Genomic DNA, 20265 nt, shown 5'->3' with positions numbered 1-20265 from the left:
TGACACAGGATTCCACTTGGTCTTAAAAAGTCTTCTTTGATGGGTTATTTTAATTCATAGTTTATTTTATTTTATTTTTTTACTATTTATGATGTAAAATGCTGCAATCTATGCAGCAGTCAAAATAGGACAAATGACCTCATGTCTGGGACAAATTCTGGACCTTTGTCAGTAAGGGCTGGAGAGCGGTCTGGCTGCAGACTCAGTCCAGATGCAATCTGAGCTGCATGCAATGCTTTTAAATAACCATAACCCTACCCCTCACAGTGACGTTACCAGCTCCAGTGAGTACATTGTGTCTGACACTGCATCTCTGGGAAATGCAATCTCAGCTTGCATCATAAAGGCTGCATCCAGATACTATTGGAGGGCTGGGTCTTTCAAACCATCCAAACTCATACAGGCCTGCATTGCCTTTCATTTTTAGTTTTTTTAAACACCTTTACTTCATCCAGATGCGTTAATTTTGTATAAAATGGAGCATTTTCCATTTATAAAATCTGGGTTAAAAATCTATACTATACTGTTTTGCCAACAAATAGTACTCCTTTTCACAAATCCTTCTAAATCTTATCAATTAATGATTAATAATAAACAAAAATTGCATGTTCATGACTTAGGATAGATATTTCATGTGTATTGAAAGCGAGTAACCAATGGAAATAATAATGATTATATTATTATTATATAATAATAAAATTTTTCATGTATGTTTATGTAAATGCAGTGAAATAAAAGACTGGAAAAAGGATACAATTTTAACAAAAAACGTTTAATACACTTATTAGTCATTTTAAGAATAAAACAACTCCTCGATCGAACTCTAATTTGGAAGGGCTTAGCTATATACTAATCTCTGTCCCTAAACTTTTTGTGTTTTTTTTTTCTTTAAATATTTTCCAGTGATGTTGTGCTCTCCATTCTGTGGATGGGCTCATGGGAGCTTCTGTCTCAGCGGATGTAAATTCTCTTTTTCCCATTGTTCCTCTTTTTTTTTTTCTCTTGCTGTTCTCCTCTGCTGTTTTTCACCATCTTTGTCTTTATACTTCAAGCTATAGCTGAAAATCACAAAAAGATCAGATATCAACACTGAGCAAGCATTAACAATTGCTGCAAAACCACACTAAAATATGTATTATCAGAACATATATTAACCATCCTGTTGTGTTCGGGTCAATCTGACCGATTTACAACTTAAAACACTCATAAATGTTGTGTTTTACGTCTGATTGCCTCAAGGCCTTATGATGTCCTCCACACTGTGCAATTGAACATACAGTATAAAAGTGACAATCACCTATATCATTCCCATTTATTTTAATCAAACATTGTTACACCTGTGGTTTTCCCCATCAAAAGTGACCACCATAGAAAATAAATGGGTATCCAGATTATATTCATCCATCAAACAGAAAACATCCCCATACACACCACTCTAACTCACTCACTCACTCACTCACTCACTCACTCACTCACTCACTCACTCACAAACTAAACAATGTTTTTTTGCAGCCTGATCTCACAAGGAACCATAACTATTTTACATTTTGTCAGTTAAGTTGCTAATTCGTAATTTTTGAGTTCAAGTCGTACTAATTTCTTTCTTTCTTTCTTTCTTTCTTTCTTTCTTTCTTTCTTTCTTTCTTTCAGCCAATCTTCGTTCAGCCAATTTCTGGGTCTACCAGGAGCACTTTTAGCTTAGCTTAGCATCAATTATTTTATTGGATTAGACCATTAGCATCTCACTCAAAAATGACCAAAATATAACTAGTGCTAGCTGTGTCCATACTCACCATCCATCTCAGTTACTATTCCCTACAATAGTACACTAATATAGTCCACTTAAAGGAATGAATTAAAATTTGAGTACTCAGCACACAGGTAATTGCTAATTGATAAATCATTCAGATAGATTCAAAATTTTTAAGTTCTTTGGTCAGACTCTGCTGTCTATATTAAAACAAAGTATGTTGGTTTCTGTCATGTATTGTTCATTGTACATTTTAGTGCCTATTTGTGTTTTCACTGCAGTTTTTTTTTATGTCTAATTATATACAATTAAGTTAAACATTACTTTGAGATATTTTTCAGAGCTAAAGAATGTTGAATTAAAATTTGGTGGTGATTTTTTTTGCTCTAATTCAAGAGCAGTTAAAACAGACCGGTCCATTTTGACTGAAAATAATAAAGTAAGGGGCAGGATATGAACACAACAGGAGGGTTGATGTATGATACATTATGACTGCACCACATGTCTAATTTTCACAGATTTTTTTCAGTTTTTTTTTTACAGCAGTGTATTATTTTCTCAGACAGAATATTTTTGATTATACTGACAGTAGCAAGTCTCTGTAATTGCTCTGCACTAATAAAAAAAGCAGCAGCATAGTTCTGCTGTGCTCTATATCAAACAATATTCTATGTACCTGACAAAATCTTGTTGTCTATCTCAGTTGTAAGAGCAACAGTTTATAACTTGACTTGTGGTTGGTCAAGAAAAGTGGCAAATTTTTCTGAAGAATCTGTTGAACTGCATCCCAATCATCACAAACACCGTTGAAGACCTAATTGAACCTGCATAGACCCAATATTCTCACAGAAATTAGTCAAGTTTGGTGAAGGAAAAATCATGGTTTGGGGTTACATTCAGTATGGGGGCAAGCGAGAGATCTGCAGAGTGGATGGCAACATCAACAGCCTGAGGTACCAAGACATTTGTGTTGCTCATTACATTACAAACCACAGGAGAGGGCAAATTCTTCAGCAGAATAGTGTTCCTTTTCATACTTCAGCCTCCACATTAAAGCTCCTGAAAGCACAGAAGGTCAAGGTGCTCCAGGATTGGCCAACCCATTTACCAGATATGAACATTATTGAGCATGTCTGTGGCAAGATGGAGGAGGCATTGAAGATGAATCCAAAGAATCTTGATGAACTCTGGGAGTCCTGCAAGAATGCTTTCTTTGCCATTTCAGATGACTTTGTTGGTTATTTGAGTCATTGCAGAGATGTATGAATGCAGTTATCCACTGCACCATGACTTTATATTCTGTATTGTACATTATTTATGTAAGGTGACAAGACTTTTGTCTAAGCAAGGTCGGACCTTACGGTCCTAATTAAAAGGCATGATCATATTATATTTTGGTAAGCATAATCTCGAGGCCTTTGCCTGTTATATAAGCCACTTCTCATACCAAATGATCAATTAGAAGTCAACTTATTATTTGTTGCTCATAAAACTTGGATAGGGGACAAGACTTTTGTCAGGTAGTGTACTCATAACTATTATGCTAAATTATACTCTATATTTTGCCAAGATCAAACACATCAACAGGCTGCATCCAAATACTATTGTCACCATTTCTTCTATATACATATTTGTTACCATACTAAATCACTTATAGTTGTCATGACAGAAGTAGAAATTAGTCCTATAGGCTGACAGTAATCACAGGTTAGTGCAAATTATGAACTAGATAAAGCTCTTGCCATTAAGAAGTATAATTAAGTATAACTTTCACAAGGGCGTCATGCATAGTTAAAATACAGAGTGGTTTAAGACCACAAAGCAACATCAATCTAACCACTAAACATGCAAAAGGATTGAAACCTGTAGACATGTACAGACACACACAGAAAAGCAGCTGGGGTGTTGTATACCTTGCTTCTGTTACTTGAAATCTGGGAGGTGAGAACTGTTTAGACTAGAAATGAATATAGTTGGTTAGTGGGAAATCAATTAAATGAGTGAGAAAGATAAGAAAATGGGAATAGGAATTAGATCTGATTAAAAACACTCTTTTTAGTTGAAACAAGTTGTATGAGGAAAAAAAGTGCAATTAATATACTGTATAGTAAAAAGGAAAACATTATATAAAAAAATACATTAAGGTTCATGTTTAGAAATAAAGTGTAAATAGTATAAGTTTGAATATAGAATAAGTATTAAATTACTTTGCGTATTTAGCTATGTTGAATAACTTACCATCCACATAGTTGCGGGCAAGGAACTTCAACATCTCGTCAATGAGGATTACAGGGAAAGAAAGTTTGAGTACTACAAACCACTGCTCTGTGTTCAAGTGAGTCAACCTGAAAATCATCTGTAAAAGAGAAAAGGTTGTGGCCAGCTTAGAGATATAGTCAGTTGTAAAGAACACAGTGACATAAAGGTGAGAGACGTACAGGCATGGGGTCCACATAGATGATCATGAAGTGGAGGGACATGGAGAGGGTCATGGCAGCCAGCAGCCAGCCATTGCTCCATGGAGGCATACGCACAAGAGACTGATTCTCAGACAAGCTAAGTAGAAAGACAGAAACACAGAGAGGGAACCATCAATTTCAGGATACAATGAGTTTGTATGGCTTCTCAAACCAAACAAACAACCCACATAGCAAAATTTCTCTGGCCCAGCTCTGGCCCACACAATCAGGTTTTGCTTGGCCCACATGCCGCAGTGAATTACGGTACATGACTGGACCAAATCTGGCTTCCAGACAAGGGCCAAACACGGACCATATCTGGGCCAAGTCTCAGCCAAGTTAATAACTCATAACTGGGCCTGAACTGGGCCAGATAGGTTGGTGTGTCACGATTGCAATGAAATTGATAAACCCATGGAGTGATGTGCTTTAGGCACACTATGGGCACGCTTTTTCTCAAAGTGACCTGATTGGTAGAATTTTTTTTCTTTACTCAAAAATGATTTTAGTGTATTTTAAATGTGGGTCAAGACTGGCCAAACTCACATGGCCCACTTATCAAATTTTAAAATCTGGGCCAAATACTACGTTTTACATCTGGCCCAGATCTTGTGTGCCGCCTTAAAAACGGTGCCACCTCTGCCAAACCCGGGCCATGTTTGGCCCACATGCTGTATGCCAGTGCCGGATGAATGCCTGCTGTGCCAGCTTTTTGCCAAATCTGGGCCAGAATTCTTTGCTACTTGGGAAATTTCCTCTAAAATGGTTTGATTTTTTTTTTCAGTAAATGGACTAAATACACTCATAGCAACTGTCAAATGTATTACATTGAGATGAATGTTAAGAATCTAACTGCATTTTCAGATTCTTTTGCTGGTGCATTTTAGATACATTAGAGACAAATAAAATTTATAATATATAATGCATATTGCATAAAAGAGAAATATAATTTTTGATTCCATGGTGAAAAACATCAGAAATACAACTCATTTTAGGAGGCCTAGTTTGGTCCTGCAATGCATGTATTTGCCACAGAAATGACAATGCACTGTGACTAGCTTTGTGAAGAGATTCATACAAAAGGAAATTGAAATTGTTACATTGTCATAATCCTAATTCATCACTAAAATTATCAATATTAAATGAGGCTCTCGATATGTCATATACACATACAGAACTTTTATTATTTAGCTATACCTAGTTAGATTCAGATTTTCATTATACTGCATGGCACCTTTAATAAGTTAGATCAGCAAGGTAGCTCACTTTGGATAATGGGTATTTAGTTGCAGGGACCCTGACTTAATGTAAAACAAAATGTTTTAAAATATAAGGTGTAGATAAAAGGTGTAACCTGTTGAGGGCGTTGCACATCTCAATTGTGACCAGGACAGACAGGGCCATGGTCATGGGAGGACAAGCCTCAAACACCTCACATTCAATGCCGGTAAAGTCCTCATTCTCCTCATGGCACTGCATGAAGTGAGACTACAGAAGGAAGATAAATTGAAGGCTTGAACATATTTATCAAATTAACTTTCCAGGTTTACTGACACCAAAGACTATAGAAAACACAAGACGTGTCACTCGTATAGTTTTAAATGTGGAAAAATGTAACGGTCGACATGGCATGAATGAATGAAGCCCCGCCTACTAGTACAGTAGCCAATCATCGATCGCTGTAGACTGATGTTTCGCCAGGGGCAAGGCTCGGACGAGACGTGTGCTTTTACGACAATTTGGTGGAAAGTTGTGCTTCACAGACATAAAAAGTATATCCAAATAAAGCTTGAAATATGTGCTTTTAAATGAACCAAGTGCACTTGAAAACAAAAGTTTTTTGGTTTTGTAATCTGTATAAAATGAACGGGAGGTACAGTCCTTCTTGTCAAACGCACATCACTTGACAGCAACTGCTTAAATGCCCACAAACTTGTAAACAAAGAGTCACTGTAATTTCTGGAAGAGATTCGCCATTAAAACCAATTTGTGAATTACTTCAGAAGAGCAGCAAGATCAGACGATCATTACCAGAAGATGATAATGTGTAGAACGATCATAAATGAGACTGGTGTCGTGATCTCGTTCCTTTCATGTGCACATGTGCATTAGCTTGGGCAACCTAAAAACCTGATGAGACGGTTGGTGGTTCAAAATATGTAATGTAATTGTAAGAATTTAATGCTTCAGAAAGAATGCCCGAGAGCCGTTTCAAAGATGGCCGCCGAGTGAAACGAATTGCCTTAAAGCGACTTAGCTTAAACTCATAAATTGATGGAGATATTTCTCACCAACTGGTAGTAGGTGACCTGAGGACCCTCCTCATCATAGATGAACCAGTAGGCAGCAGCGGCCACAGTGGCAGCACCCACATAGGCTGAGGGAAATCAGTTTATTCAAACCTCCACAGAGAATGTTACTAAAGATATTCCACAGAAATAACAAGCACACCTACCACCAACGGTCATGTATCTGAAGAACAACCAGCCAGAAATCAGGGGCTCTTTGGGGGAGCGGGGAGGTTTGCCCATGATCTCAAGATCAGGGGGGTTAAAGCCCAGGGCAGTGGCGGGCAGACCGTCTGTCACCAAGTTCACCCACAGCAGTTGGACTGGGATCAGAGCCTCAGGCAGACCAAGAGCAGCAGTCAGGAAAATACTATCAGAGGAGAACAGACATGACAAATGGACAAGCATGAATTAGAACTATAAATAACTAAAATCATTAATAACAACAGTCAAGATGTGTCAGAACAATGATTAAATAGACAAGTTTATATCAGTGATTCTCAAACAAGCCTTTCTTGTTTCCAAGATTCTTACCAGACGACTTCTCCAATGTTGGAAGAAATCAGGTAACGAATGAACTGCTTCATGTTGTTGTAAATAGCTCTGCCTTCCTCAACAGCAGCCACAATAGAAGAAAAGTTGTCATCGGCCAGGACCATCTCAGAGGCTGACTTGGCAACGGCAGTGCCAGAGCCCATGGCAATGCCAATTTCTGCCTTTTTCAAGGCAGGGGCATCATTGACACCATCACCAGTCTAGAGGATGGAAAGGACAGCGTTTACTTAAACAGACAGGTTTTCATGTCATATGGCTTAAAGTGTAAAGTGTGATTGTTTGTGTATCTCACCATAGCAGTAATCTCATCATAACCCTGAAGGAACTCAACAATCTTAGACTTGTGGGAGGGCTCGACACGGGCAAAGCAGCAGGCTCTACGGACAGCCTCACTCTGTTCAGAATGGGGCAGGTCATCAAACTCACGGCCAGTGTAAGCCTTGCCAGTCACATCCTCATCCTCACTAAAGATGCCAATACGACGGCAAATGGCCACAGCTGTACCCTTGTTGTCACCTGAAGGTTTGACATTTTTTAGTCATTTGGTTGACAGGTCAGGCCTTGAAACAAAAAATTAAAAGAAACCACTCATCAAAGGATGGATAAAAAGCATACCAGTGATCATGATAACACGGATACCAGCAGCCCTGCAGAGTTCAATAGAGCCAGTAACCTCCTTACGGGGGGGATCCAGCATACCAACACAGCCAACGAAGGTCAAGTCAGTCTGACAAAGACATTGAAGAAGTAAGATAAAGTTATGAAAACAGAAATTGTTGGTCAATTTTTTACATCTGTCTATGAGTTTTGCAATTTTTTAACTTATGAAAAGTTTGAACACAAGCTTGTGACAATGGCTGCGTCCGAAATCGCCTACTACTCAGTAGGTGCTGCAATTGAAATTAAATGTACTACTTGGCCGTTAAAAAAGTACATTCAATACAGTATTAATGTGAGTAGTACGAATGGAACTCAGGCGTACTACATCCGCCAGTTTGTCATGACCATGTGACCTACCCCCGTCAGTTTCGTCGCGTCACTCCCATTCATGAATTCTCTGTTCTCATGAATTCTCATTCATCAAACTGTTTTTAGCATAATATATAGTATGGAGGTATGCGATTTGGATGCAGCCAGAATACTAAAACTATAGGCAAACCTAATCATAATAATAAAATACTCTGTAATTAAATAGTAAAATGCTAATAATATAATGACAAATCCAACTGTATGCATAGTTATACCTGTCAACCATCCCATTTTTCCTGGGATTCTCCTGTATTTTACAATTGTATCTCACTATCATCCCGTAAGGGAATTTTTCCTGTTTTTCTTTCGTATTTTTAATCTTTCTATGAGGGGTGGCAATAAATATCAAAGAGCCAATACCTATACCATCGAACTACCAGGGGGTGCCCGTTGATCTTAAATGTGAATCTGTTTTGTGCTTTCATTTTATTAAAGCATAAAAATACATTTAAATAAATATAAAAACTGCAGGATTCCCTTTCTTTCCATTACAGGTGCCGTTGCCCCTCCTATGCAATTCTTAAAACAGTCAGTTCATGTAGCGGTGCGTGTCCGACATGAGTGATAGCGAAAGTGGACACTCTGAGTTTTGGGTGCTTGTTTAAACAGACATATACAAAAAAAATAAAATAAAAATATTATGATAACATCTAAACATGTCAATCATGGTGGGTTTTCTTTTAAACACATCAAATTTGGTCTTAAATGAGCATTAACAGTTTAATATTTGTATTCACCTCGTAGTCAGCGAATTTAGTAGAATCCTCAAGGTTCATTTCCTCGACCTTCAGTGGAGAGTCACGGGTGGCCAGTGCCAGGCAACGCAGAGTGTCACGGCCTGTACCCCACTCCTTGATGACATTCATAATCTTATCCTTTACAGCACCAGTCAGGGGCACGCGAGTTGAACCAACACGTACATAGGTACACCTGTCAATCACACCCTCTGGAGCACCCTACGGTAACCAAATGAAAAGCAAGGAAATACTTTCATTATTAAGGGAACTTCAACATTTTGTAAAAAATTACCATATTTATAAATCATGGAATTCGGAGATCACTAGAAATTACTGGATGATTTAATGAAAAACATACCTTCACAAACATTTTGCTGCCTGCATCGCCCTTGACAGGGGTGCAATACACGGACATGGATTTCCTGTCACGGGAGAACTCCAGAGTAAAGTTCTTCTTCATAAGCTGCTTCACAACCTGCACAAGATGAAAATGGAAATAGTTACAGAGATATCAGCACCAAGCTACATTGCTGATGTTTAGAAAGGTTTAAAGCACTACTTACACTGCAGCAGGCATTTGCTCTCTCAACCTTTGACAGGTTGCCGACATTGGACTTGAAAACATTCATCTTCTCAACCAAGCAGCACAAAGCAGTTTCAGTGGCCTCACCGACCTTCTCATAGATCTTTTTGGTCTGCAGCAGTGGAGAAATATGATACATTTTTTTTAGACATATATGGATAAAAGCTTTTGATAGAAGTTTGAAAGAACATCTCTCACCTCATTGTAGTCAAGGGAGGAATCATTGCACAGGGCGCAGATGGTGGCCAACTCAACTAAACCGTCATATTGACTGCAGTCAACTTTGGCACCCAACTTTGTGCTGAAGAAATGATATGACAGATTACATTTATGACTTGAACATGCTGCTAGCCTGATAATTAAACAAAGCATTTTAGAGGAAGTTTAACTGTGTACTTACACCTCACCCTCAGGTGTGTACTTGGAGCCAGAGATATCAAAGCTATCAAGTTCAACGTGATCACCATCAATTCTGTCAATAACGAACATCTGTAACGATACAGAATTTCATCTTAGTCTGTGAGTTTCAGCATGAAAGCATACATGAGAGAACAGTATCCATGTTTAAAGAGGAAATTCCTACACCACTGGCCTCATTCAGCAAAAAAATATGCACTTTAGGGAACTGTAGAAATATGTACTTTTCAAACTGCAAGTAGGTAACTTCTCAATTTTAGTTGATGAATAGATTCTGGTGAACCGGTATCCTGCAGATTTTTGCTCTCATGGTGCATTCAAGGCATGTCGCATAAATTGTATTTATGAGTTGAATGCATATAAAGGCCACAACAAAGTTATTATGAGTGAGAAATAATTGGGGTTGTCAGTAACATAACGCAATTCATGTGAATCCTTAGGTACTGGTTATCTATAGCGTTAGTTACTGGTGCTGGTTATCCTTAGGTACTGGTTATCCATAGAGTAAAAAACCCTAGGGTATCTTGTCATTTATTTAAAGCATGTACATTACCACTATATGCTGTTAAAAGTGACTTGAATAAGAAGGAAAATCTGTGGGAATGTTTATTTAGGGCCTGAGCTAAGTTTTGCTAGATAGTGGCCCCCTTTTAGCAGGATTGGACACAGTCTCAGTAGATTAAACTGAGGCAAAAGTTGGTTTTTGAAATTTTGATCTTTAATTTTGATTTCATTATAGCAGGAAATAAAAATAGCATATTGTTGCAACCCATGCTCATTTTGAAAACGTAGTCCTATTTACGTTTCTCGAGACTGCAAAATATGTCTCAGGAGGTACGTATTTTGCAGTTTTTTGCGAATCCACAGGCTGTGTGTGCCTGCTGTTCTCATGTAAACCCATCAGACGCCGCAGTTGACTGACTGTTTCACTGACTGAATGACTGACTGGCTGATGACTAATCAACTGACCCACCATCCTCCATCCCTAAATCAAACCGATTTTATCGATTGACCCGCCCACCCACTTCCCTAAACCCAACCAACAATTTACAAAAGCAATCCAGAAAAAAATCCCTCGTCTGATTTTTTTCCACGTTTTCGATACTTTTGTTTCGATACGTTTTTCGAAACTACGTTTACCACATTGTCACCCTTATTAACTTGTTTTTTTTAATTTTTTGGAGTTTTTGTCCTGATTTTTGAAACCGACTTGAACCCAGTCATTGTGGTCGACTCCTCTTTGCATCTCAAGTCCGCTAACGTACATGACAAGCTAACTGGACAAACTGGTTGCAGCGGGAAAGCTGTCCACACGGAGGTAAGTGGTTAGCTGGCAAGCATGAAAAGGAACTGCGTCAACGCCCCATAGCATTTGTTTAAAAAAAATGAAATGCAGCCATACGTACCTTTGGCTACATAATTTGCGGTGTCCAGAAACGTACGTAGGACTACGCTTTCAGAATGAGTCTGTGTTGTATTTTTGTCTTAGTGGATGTAAACACATGCAACACCTACTTTGGTCACACACATCTGGTTGGTGGTCAAGGTGCCAGTTTTGTCGGAGCAGATGACAGAGGTACAGCCCAGGGTCTCCACAGAGGGCAGGGAACGGACAATGGCATTTTTCTTGGCCATACGTCTGGTACCAAGAGCCAGGCAGGTAGTGATGACAGCGGGCAAACCTGACAGGTGGAGAGGAGTTTATGGAATGATAAATGTCTGTTGATAACATTTATAATAATGATTATATCACAAGATTCAAGTATATTTGCAATCCATTATGTGAATTGTAGAATTAAGGTAAACCTTTTAGTGCAGTTGTGAACATAAGGTTTAAAATGTTTTCAGTTTCAAGGTAAATGTTGCATGTTTTATCAGGCTCACCCTCAGGGATAGCAGCCACAGCCAGAGCGACAGCGATCTTAAAGTAGTAGACAGCACCACGGATCCAGGATCCACCATGAACGGGGTCATTGAAGTGACCAATGTTGATCATCCAGACAGCGACACAGATGAGAGAGATAACCTTGGAGAGCTGTTCACCAAACTCATCCAGTTTCTGCTGCAGAGGGGTCTTCTCCTGCTCTGTGGCGGCCATCTGATCACGGATCTTACCGATCTCAGTGGCCACACCAGTAGCGACAGCAACTCCAACAGCCTTGCCAGCAGCAATATTTGTGCCCTGTGGGTGGAAGTAGAAATTAGTTTTTTTACTAATTCTTTACTAATTTTGCACATGGAGCAATATTGCTTTCACACAGAAAGATATTATTTTGGATTTGAAGTTTGAACAACTGTGTTAACAATCTTTAGTATAGATTTTGCAGACTGATGCCATGAGACTTAACTATTTAATGTTTTGTCAGTTAAGTGGATAACTTATACTGTATAAAAATGTATGATTTTAAAAAGGAGGGGGGCACCAAACCCCACCTCTAAACCCAACCGTCAATGGGGGATGAGCAAATCATACTAAATTGTATGAACGAAATCGTATAAATTCAAACGAATTAGCCACTAAATCAGTAACTAAAAAAGTTAAGAATTGCCATGAGATTGTGTTGGATTTTGCGGGCAGTTAATGATAAGGTTGTTATGGTTAGGGTTGTGTTGGGAAAAGGAAATATATATATTTTTTATTCTTTTTATCTCTTTTTCTTTTTATTAAACAATTGTATTTGTATTGCTTAAAGTAATATTAACCAAAATTCTATTGAGTGTGATATGCTTTGCATACTAATGAAGCACTTTTGCAGATGTAGATGAAGCTAGTAGAATTGCAAAGGCCTGACTTTCTAAAATTAACTTGAGCTCTGCAGCTAAACTTCCTGTGAGCAGAGATGGGTTAAAACTGAACACAGCATAAATGCAGTTGAAAAGTCTACATTGTGTAGAGAATTTGTGGAAAAAGAGGATGTATGTATGGGTGCGGCCAACAGAGAACTGAAGAAAGATTGACAAGTGACGAATTCCACTAAGCTCCACCTGTTAATATCAGCTGCGTATAAAAGTGGGGATCAGGAAATTAAAATTGTTGCACACTTCCTCAATGTAATTCTTGCACTGCATTAGGGATACCAGAATTCGGTGAATCGAATTATTTATTTGTATCCAATAAATTACAAATATTTTTGACACTATTGAACACGCGTGGAATTGGCTAGATATTCCTGGGTAATATCATGGTGTTCATTTTGAACATCGGGATAGGGCTATCATGTTAGAAACTTCAATTCATAATCTTGTTTTGGTGCAGTACAGCAGGGTATTATAGTTGGAAGAATAAATGTATAAAAACTCACAGAGAAAAGCATGTTCTTTTTGTCCTGGTTCACGGCTCTAGGGTCGGGGACAGGCTCGGTGTGCTTGATCACACTGACAGACTCACCTATGCAAAGAGTTATATACAATCAAACACATGTCTACAAGTACAGTTAATCTCAAACAACCAAGACAGTTGACCTGAGCTGTGTAATAATAGTAATGTTTCTGTGATACACTTTTAAAGTTCTGCCGAGCATATGTGGCCCTAAGAATTATAAGATATAATTATCTTAATGTAATTACAGATATGTAAAGCATCTTTATGAATGAATTTCCATTCATAATAAACCACTTGTAACACAACAATATCACACCTATGATGCCTCAGAAACTCACTGGCTGGCCTGAAGTGCAATAGTATATTAGGTAACACTTTATTTTGATGGTCCATTTGAATATTAGTAGACTGACTGCTTAATATCTGTTGATACTACTTCTTCAACAGACATTTAAATGACTAAGTACAAGTACATGTTGCAAATACATGTCAACTTACACTAACTCTAACCCCAACCCAATTATGTTTACTCTTTATGTTTATATAATTAATAATCACCTTGCTTCTAAATGGTCTGTTTCGAAATTTTAGGGGGACGATTACCCCACGGTTGGCATGTAAATGCAATATAACTTACAACCACAATGACCGTATATTATTCAAAATTCATAAGTGTACACTATTAAAGATACTAACCAGTCAGAATGGACTGGTCAACGCGAAGGGTGGTAGAACGGATATGAGTAATCCTGATGTCAGCAGGAACCTTGTCACCAACTAGAGAAGATGAAAGAGAGAGTTTTCATTACGGCAAAATACTGATAATTGGTAAATATTAATACATCAAATAAATGCTTCTATATATATATATATATATATATATATATATATATATATATATATATATATATATATATATATATATATATATATATATATATATGCTTCAAATATATCTTTTTGGTGAACTATGTTATAAAAAATATATGCTGCCAATCTATGTGGAATGGAAGCTGCTAAGACTTATTTCAGTATGTTGATGTGCTTCCAACTGAGATGGAATAATGAGTAGCAAACTAACAGTAAGAGGGGTATAGTTTAGAATACTGTGGATAAAGCCATCAAACTAATGTCAACAAAGAAAGACTGCCATTCCACTGCCACTTTTTATTGGATTAACTTGCACAGATAAATTGTTGTTGTAAAGAAAAACAATGTGCGTTAAATAAATTTTAATTTCACAAAGACTTTAAATCTTGCAAGGCCAGTTTGATTAATAGTTCATATTCAATATTAATAGTCATATAGTAATATTATAGTTTTAGTAAGCAAATCAGATCTTACGATACTACTCCACAATTATTCTTTTTCTACAATAACCAAGACAGACAGCAACTGATCTGAACAGCTAGGATCCGTCCCGGTTGTATCGCATCTACATCAACCTTAGCACTAAATGTATTATTTCAAGTTGATTTGGTGTAATAAATAATTTCAAAAAGTATTCAAAATATAATAAGAACGCCTTTCCAAATCAAAGACTGAAGGACATAAAGGAGTCTTACCAGACACCTCCACAATGTCACCAGGCACAATCTCTCTGGCCTTGATCATCTGGACACTCTTCCTGTCAGAGCGGTACACCTTTCCCATCTCAGGTTCATACTCCTTCAGAGCCTCAATGGCGCTCTCTGCATTACGCTCCTGTGTTGCAGACATTTGTCAATCATCTGCATGTATCTGTTGCGGTAACACTTTATTTTGATGGTCAATTTGAGCATTACTAGACTGTCTGCTTAAAATCTGTTGACACTGCTTCTTCAACAGACATTTAACTGACTATAAGAAACTTTGCAAGTACATGTCAACTTACACTAACCCTAACCCCAACCCTATCAGTCTACCTATAGTCTTATGAGAATTAATTGGCATGTAGATGCAATATAACTTAAATTCAACAAATGAACCATCAAAATAAAGTGCAACCTCTGTTTCTGTGATAAATTATTGGTGTGTGTTTTTGCGTTACCTGCCACACACCAACGACAGCATTGGCGATGAGAATAAGCAAGATGACAAAAGGCTCAACAAAGGCAGTGATCGTCTCTTCACCCTCCTCAAACCAGGCCAGAACCTACAAAACACAAAAAGAAAGACATTTAAAGCCATTATTAATACTTATTTATTTTGATTTACTTTCAAATTACAATATTTGACAATTTGTTCAAATGATATTGATAAAGAATTAATGCATAATGGCATTTAAAAACCAATTCATTCATCACTTTTAATCAGCTAAATCTCAAGTCTTTTTCATTTAGTAATGAATGACTTAGTTCTTCATTCATTACCACACCATTATATGTGCTTGAGTTATGGATAGATTAATGCACTGTGTACCTGTAAAGTAATCCCCGGCTAATTTCCCAAAAGAAAAATGACATTAAATAAATTCATTAAAATTAAATATATGTATTTATTGCTATCCAGGTAGCAAAGAATTCTGGCCTAGATTTGGCATAAATCTGGCACAGCAAGCATTCATCCGGCACTAGCATACAGCATGTGGGCCAAACATAGCCCTGGTTTGGAAGAGGTGGCACCATCTTTAAGGTGGCACACAATACTTGGGCCAGATGTAAAATGTAGTATTTGGCCCAGATGTTAATAATTGATTTGTTGGCCATGTAAGTTTGGTCTATCTTGATCCACATTTAAATATATATTTTTATTATTTTCAAATAAAGAAAAAAGTTCTACCAATCAGGTCACTTTGAGAAAAAGCACACCCATAGCATGCCTGAAGTTGATGATTCATGGGTTTATCAATTTCATTGTGGTCTAGCCCAGTTCAACATCAGTTATGGGTTATTAACTTGGCCCAGATATGGTCCCTGTTTGGCGCTTGTCTGGAAGCCAGATCTGGTCCAGTCATGTACCGTAATTCACTGTGGCATGTGGGCCAAGAAAAAGCTGATTGTGTGGGCCAGAGCTGGGCCAGAGATAATTTGCTATGTAAGTATGATAATATATATGTAGTTTTATATCATGCAGGAAATATACTCAAATAAAATATTTTTCAACAGTACAGTACATTATAATCTTTTTTTATGGGAAAAATTTAATCTGGGATTAAAATGTGGCAAATATTCTAGAAGATACTTGTCTCTGTTTAAAAAAATATATTTTGATCAATTTAATAAATTGATCAGGGGCAGGTTTAGGTTGTTTTGAGAAACCTAAGAAACGAGAATTGCTATTTTTACAGTCTGATGCCATTAAACTGGTTGCTTCATTTTCATACTTGTGCAGTGCATCCATACATAAAATCCCATCCAAACATTATTTCACAATATTGTTGCACAACAGGCCCCCTGTTCTATCTACTCTCGCTTTGATTTCTCTCATGCATCTATCTTGACCTTTTCAAAGGATAGAGTTTCTGTCTTCAACTTGACTCCTTCTTAAAATAACCCCCATCTCCCTCTCACACGTCTTCTGAGCTCCCCAGTATTTTCCTTCTAAGGCCATTGGAACAGCTGGTTGCGATAGAGTGTGGTGGGGTTGGACATTAATACCCCCCATGTTCACTTCTAACTTCCTCTGAACCCCCAAACATCCATCTTACAGAGTCTTTCCTGCTTAGAAATCTGGGATAAATAACACCACCTGCATGATAGGTAATAAATTAAGATTGATCAAGTCCATGGGGAACTTTTTGATGCAACATTGCCAGCTGCCACATATCATAATGAAGACGCTGTACTTACAGTACTACAATTTTAAACAGATCTATGCCACTAAAATAATAAGCAAATTAGCATGTGTGCCTTGTTGCATAACGCCATAGATGGCAGTGGTGTATGTTACAGTGTTAAGTATGATATAGCAACCTACATTATGTTACAACAGCTGTTTATGTGACACACTACTGAAGTTTAAAAGGTTACGCTTAAAAGTATGTGACACTCTGTAACTATATGCTGACAGATCTGATTAAATCACACCAATCAAAGTGGCTGATTTGTTGTGTATGTACATCACTATGACAACAACCATTATGTTGAGGTGTCGACTTACTCCCAACTAAATATATGAGCTACAGTCAGTCATTAAAATAATGACTTTTTCATTTATGTTTAAAAAACATTTAGGCACTAACTTAAGGTCATAGTAATTTGTTGCAAATGTAAATCGCCTTCGAAATACAAAGATGCTTCTTAGTGTTTGCTGATGCAGTGTTTTTTTTGAATCACTTTTTAGTGACTTACGAAAGAGATGCAGGCGGCAAGCAGCAAAATTCTGACCAACAGATCTTCAAACTGCTCAATGATCAGCTCCCAGATGGATTTACCTAAAAGGAATAAGAACATAGTTGAATTCTTAAAAGATTTTGAGATTGTAGCATAACAAAATAATTCAATCATTTATGATTTAAAACATTTTTCATGTTATTTCTTAGTTAGCATGACACATACCCTCCTCAGCGGGCAGCTCTAAGAGTATAGGAAGAGAAGAAAGAAAGAGAAAAAGAAATGGTAAGTTTAAATCTGACCAGAAAGCACAACAATACATGAACAATTCTTCACTAAGCTATTCAATTCTGATTTCATATGAAACCTGGGGTATTTTAAGAAGTTACAGAAAGTATAAACAATATCTCATACGAGAACTGCTGTGCAGATATTTTTGTACTTCATTTTGAACGTCGGATGAGCATATTTTAACTATACAATATAAACAGTATTCAAGAGTAGCTTCAGTATTTATGCAAATGTTCAAATATATTTCAATGGACATAAATTCTTAAATATTGATAATTTAATTGCATAAATTAACAAGACAAATTAAAAATTAAAATACAACCCTTAAAAGAAATGTGAAACATGCTTTCTAACAAGAGATATTTTGATACTTTAAGAAACATTATATTTGAATTGAACAAGTGCTTGCACATGCTCTCTGTACAAATGGTTCTGGTAATGCCAGTAACATATCTGATCTCCCAGGCCGACCTTATGATTCATAAGAATCCAACTCCCCCATCTGTCTGATATACTGCTAATATAACAAGACCTCTCAGATATCCAAGCAAGACTCTCTTTTTGTCACCCTGTTTGCCAAAGTCTATTTTCAATCCCAGCTTCTACGCTTCTGCACCACAACATATCAGTGTCACTTGAAATGCCTCTGAAGCATCTAATTATTTTAGAATATCATAAACCATCCATTATGTATTCATCCCAAAGCCAAGAATGTATAAAACCTATGCCTTTCATATACAGTTTCACTATGTAAAAGTTTAATTCAAAAACTCTAACACTATCTCAGTGCCTTCCTAAAAAGATTTGTTTTCATCATTCAGAGTTAGTCGTTGCTGTTCTACTAAACCCGCATGCGTCTTCAAAATCTCACCATTGTAGCCGTATTTAGCCAAGTTCTTCTTGAACTGTTCAGGGCTAAGACCGGTAGTCTCACTGACTGAGAAGTAGGCCAGACATTCAGCCGGCCCCTTGGTGTGTGCGTCCTCCATCCTGTCAGGGGTGAAGGATCTTCAGGAGTGGCAAAAGCTTAGTTAAACAGGTCTGTCCGTTCCTTTTTTTGATTGCTGTCTGAACTAAAAAATCTGCCCCCTGTTACTTGGACCCCCTCCTTGCAGGAGTGATGGACTGACAGAAAGAGCGAATAAATTGACACATGTGCAGCGTTTTATACTGCTGCCAGCTGTCCTATTGGTCAAAGTCGCCCATTGGCACACCCCGAAATTCCAGTCAGTTGCGTTTGGCTCTGCAGTACTGAGTTATAGTCTAGGGGTCAAACATCTTCTTCGTCTCAGACTTGAGGATGTGTGTGTGTGTGTGTGTGTGAGAGGGGGGGGTTACTTGGTGGGTAAAAAGTGGGTAGCGTACATAGGGGGTAGCACTGAAATCAAAAGTTGATCTGTTTTTGGAACATGCATGGTCAGTGGAATAAGGAGAGTGGAGAAGGTGAGAGAGTTACATTGAGTGATAGGCCAAATGGCCGCTGATGGGAGGGGGGAGTTTGAGGAGTGCTGGAAGGTAAATTTGGTTCAAGAATTAGAGGAGTGTGGTTACATGGGTGACTTAAATAAGAGAGCGTCCCTCTGGTATCCGCACATTGCTGTAGTATGAACAAGAACATCATCATTTCCTGTTATCCTTTTTAGATCTTGCTTTACATTAGATTTAAGGAATTCAATTAGTTAGCTTAATTAGTTAGGTCTCTTCAGGCATGGGACAGTTTTGTAGTTAACACCGACTAGACCACAGGTGTAAATACACCTGATCATACTATGTTAGTCCTTCAGGCTTGTTTAAAACCCACAGGTAAAGCTGTGGTCACACTGTACTTTTCTCCTCATAGACTTCCATTCATATGCACGCGAATGCGTCAGACCAGAACTCTGACCTGTGAAATAACATTACTTGACTGTTTGAGACCAATCGAGCATTAAAACATGACCTCTCTGGACAGACATTTAAAATATAGACCAATCGCTTACTTTTTGAAATGTCTAATCATCTTGTTTAATCCCGCCCCTTTTCGCAGTGCCGTACGACTTTCGCAAGCTTAAACTCTAGAGTGACTGCAGCATTACTGTGTTGAAGCATGGTTGGAACTAAACTCTGCAGGGCTACAGCCCTTCAGGAACTGGGTTTGACACCCTTGGGCTAGTCCAAGAACATATTAATTCAATTCATTTTAATTTATATGGTGCTTTTTTCAATGTAGAATGTACAAAAGCAGTTTAAAATAGATAACAAAAGATAATAAAAAAGCCATAGCTAGTCCAGATCGAGGATCATTTCAGAATGCTAGGCAAGCAGGAAGGTAGTGGTAGAATTCTACTGTTGTTCTTGTCGATTAAAAATTGACTGACTTCAGATTAATATAAATGTCACTATTGAATGATGATGCAAATGAAGAGCAGCTCCAGCTCTGCCAGCCCCAACTAAGCAAGCAGGAAATGACAGTTACAAGGAACCAAAACTCCACCAATAGTTGGAAATTGAGATCACACCTGGGAAGATAACAGGCTATGCCAGAGCATCCAGTTCTCCTCCGGCCAAACATAAACAGCTAAGCTCCAGTCTGGACATCAGA

General features: G+C 37.7%; 1 protein-coding gene across 2 annotated transcripts; it reads right to left on the bottom strand.

Annotated features, from left to right (window-relative positions):
* Positions 1 to 751: 751 nt before the first annotated feature.
* atp2a1l (ATPase sarcoplasmic/endoplasmic reticulum Ca2+ transporting 1, like) lies at positions 752 to 18823 on the bottom strand. Of its 2 annotated transcripts, NM_001077533.1 has the most exon segments (24): positions 766 to 1058; positions 3664 to 3707; positions 3989 to 4106; positions 4189 to 4306; positions 5564 to 5697; positions 6501 to 6586; positions 6665 to 6867; positions 7032 to 7252; positions 7345 to 7568; positions 7668 to 7779; positions 8819 to 9037; positions 9177 to 9293; positions 9382 to 9513; positions 9600 to 9702; positions 9802 to 9890; positions 11334 to 11500; positions 11703 to 12000; positions 13121 to 13206; positions 13837 to 13917; positions 14706 to 14844; positions 15170 to 15274; positions 17412 to 17494; positions 17619 to 17636; positions 18556 to 18812. In NM_001077533.1, coding segments are annotated over 23 exon segments (2976 nt in total). In that variant the 5' UTR covers positions 18674 to 18812; the 3' UTR covers positions 766 to 1058; positions 3664 to 3702.
* Between the last annotated feature and the right edge of the window lie 1442 nt (positions 18824 to 20265).

This window comes from Danio rerio, chromosome 12, assembly GCF_052040795.2.
Source record: "Danio rerio strain M-AB ecotype USA chromosome 12, GRCz13ab, whole genome shotgun sequence".
Classification (NCBI taxonomy): domain Eukaryota; kingdom Metazoa; phylum Chordata; class Actinopteri; order Cypriniformes; family Danionidae; genus Danio; species Danio rerio.
Note: the sequence above shows the minus strand (reverse complement) of the source record. Positions and strands in the feature narration are given on the sequence as shown.

Coding starts and splice junctions, on each gene's coding strand:
- atp2a1l (XM_087274980.1), bottom strand. CDS start 18,673: ATGGAGGACGCACACACCAAGGGGCCGGCTGAATGTCTGGCCTACTTC. Junction 11,501..11,702: donor TGTGGCTGCTATCCCTGAGG/GTGAGCCTGATA, acceptor TCCACCTGTCAG/GTTTGCCCGCTGTCATCACT. Junction 9,703..9,801: donor TACACACCTGAGGGTGAGGT/GTAAGTACACAG, acceptor TCATTTCTTCAG/CACAAAGTTGGGTGCCAAAG.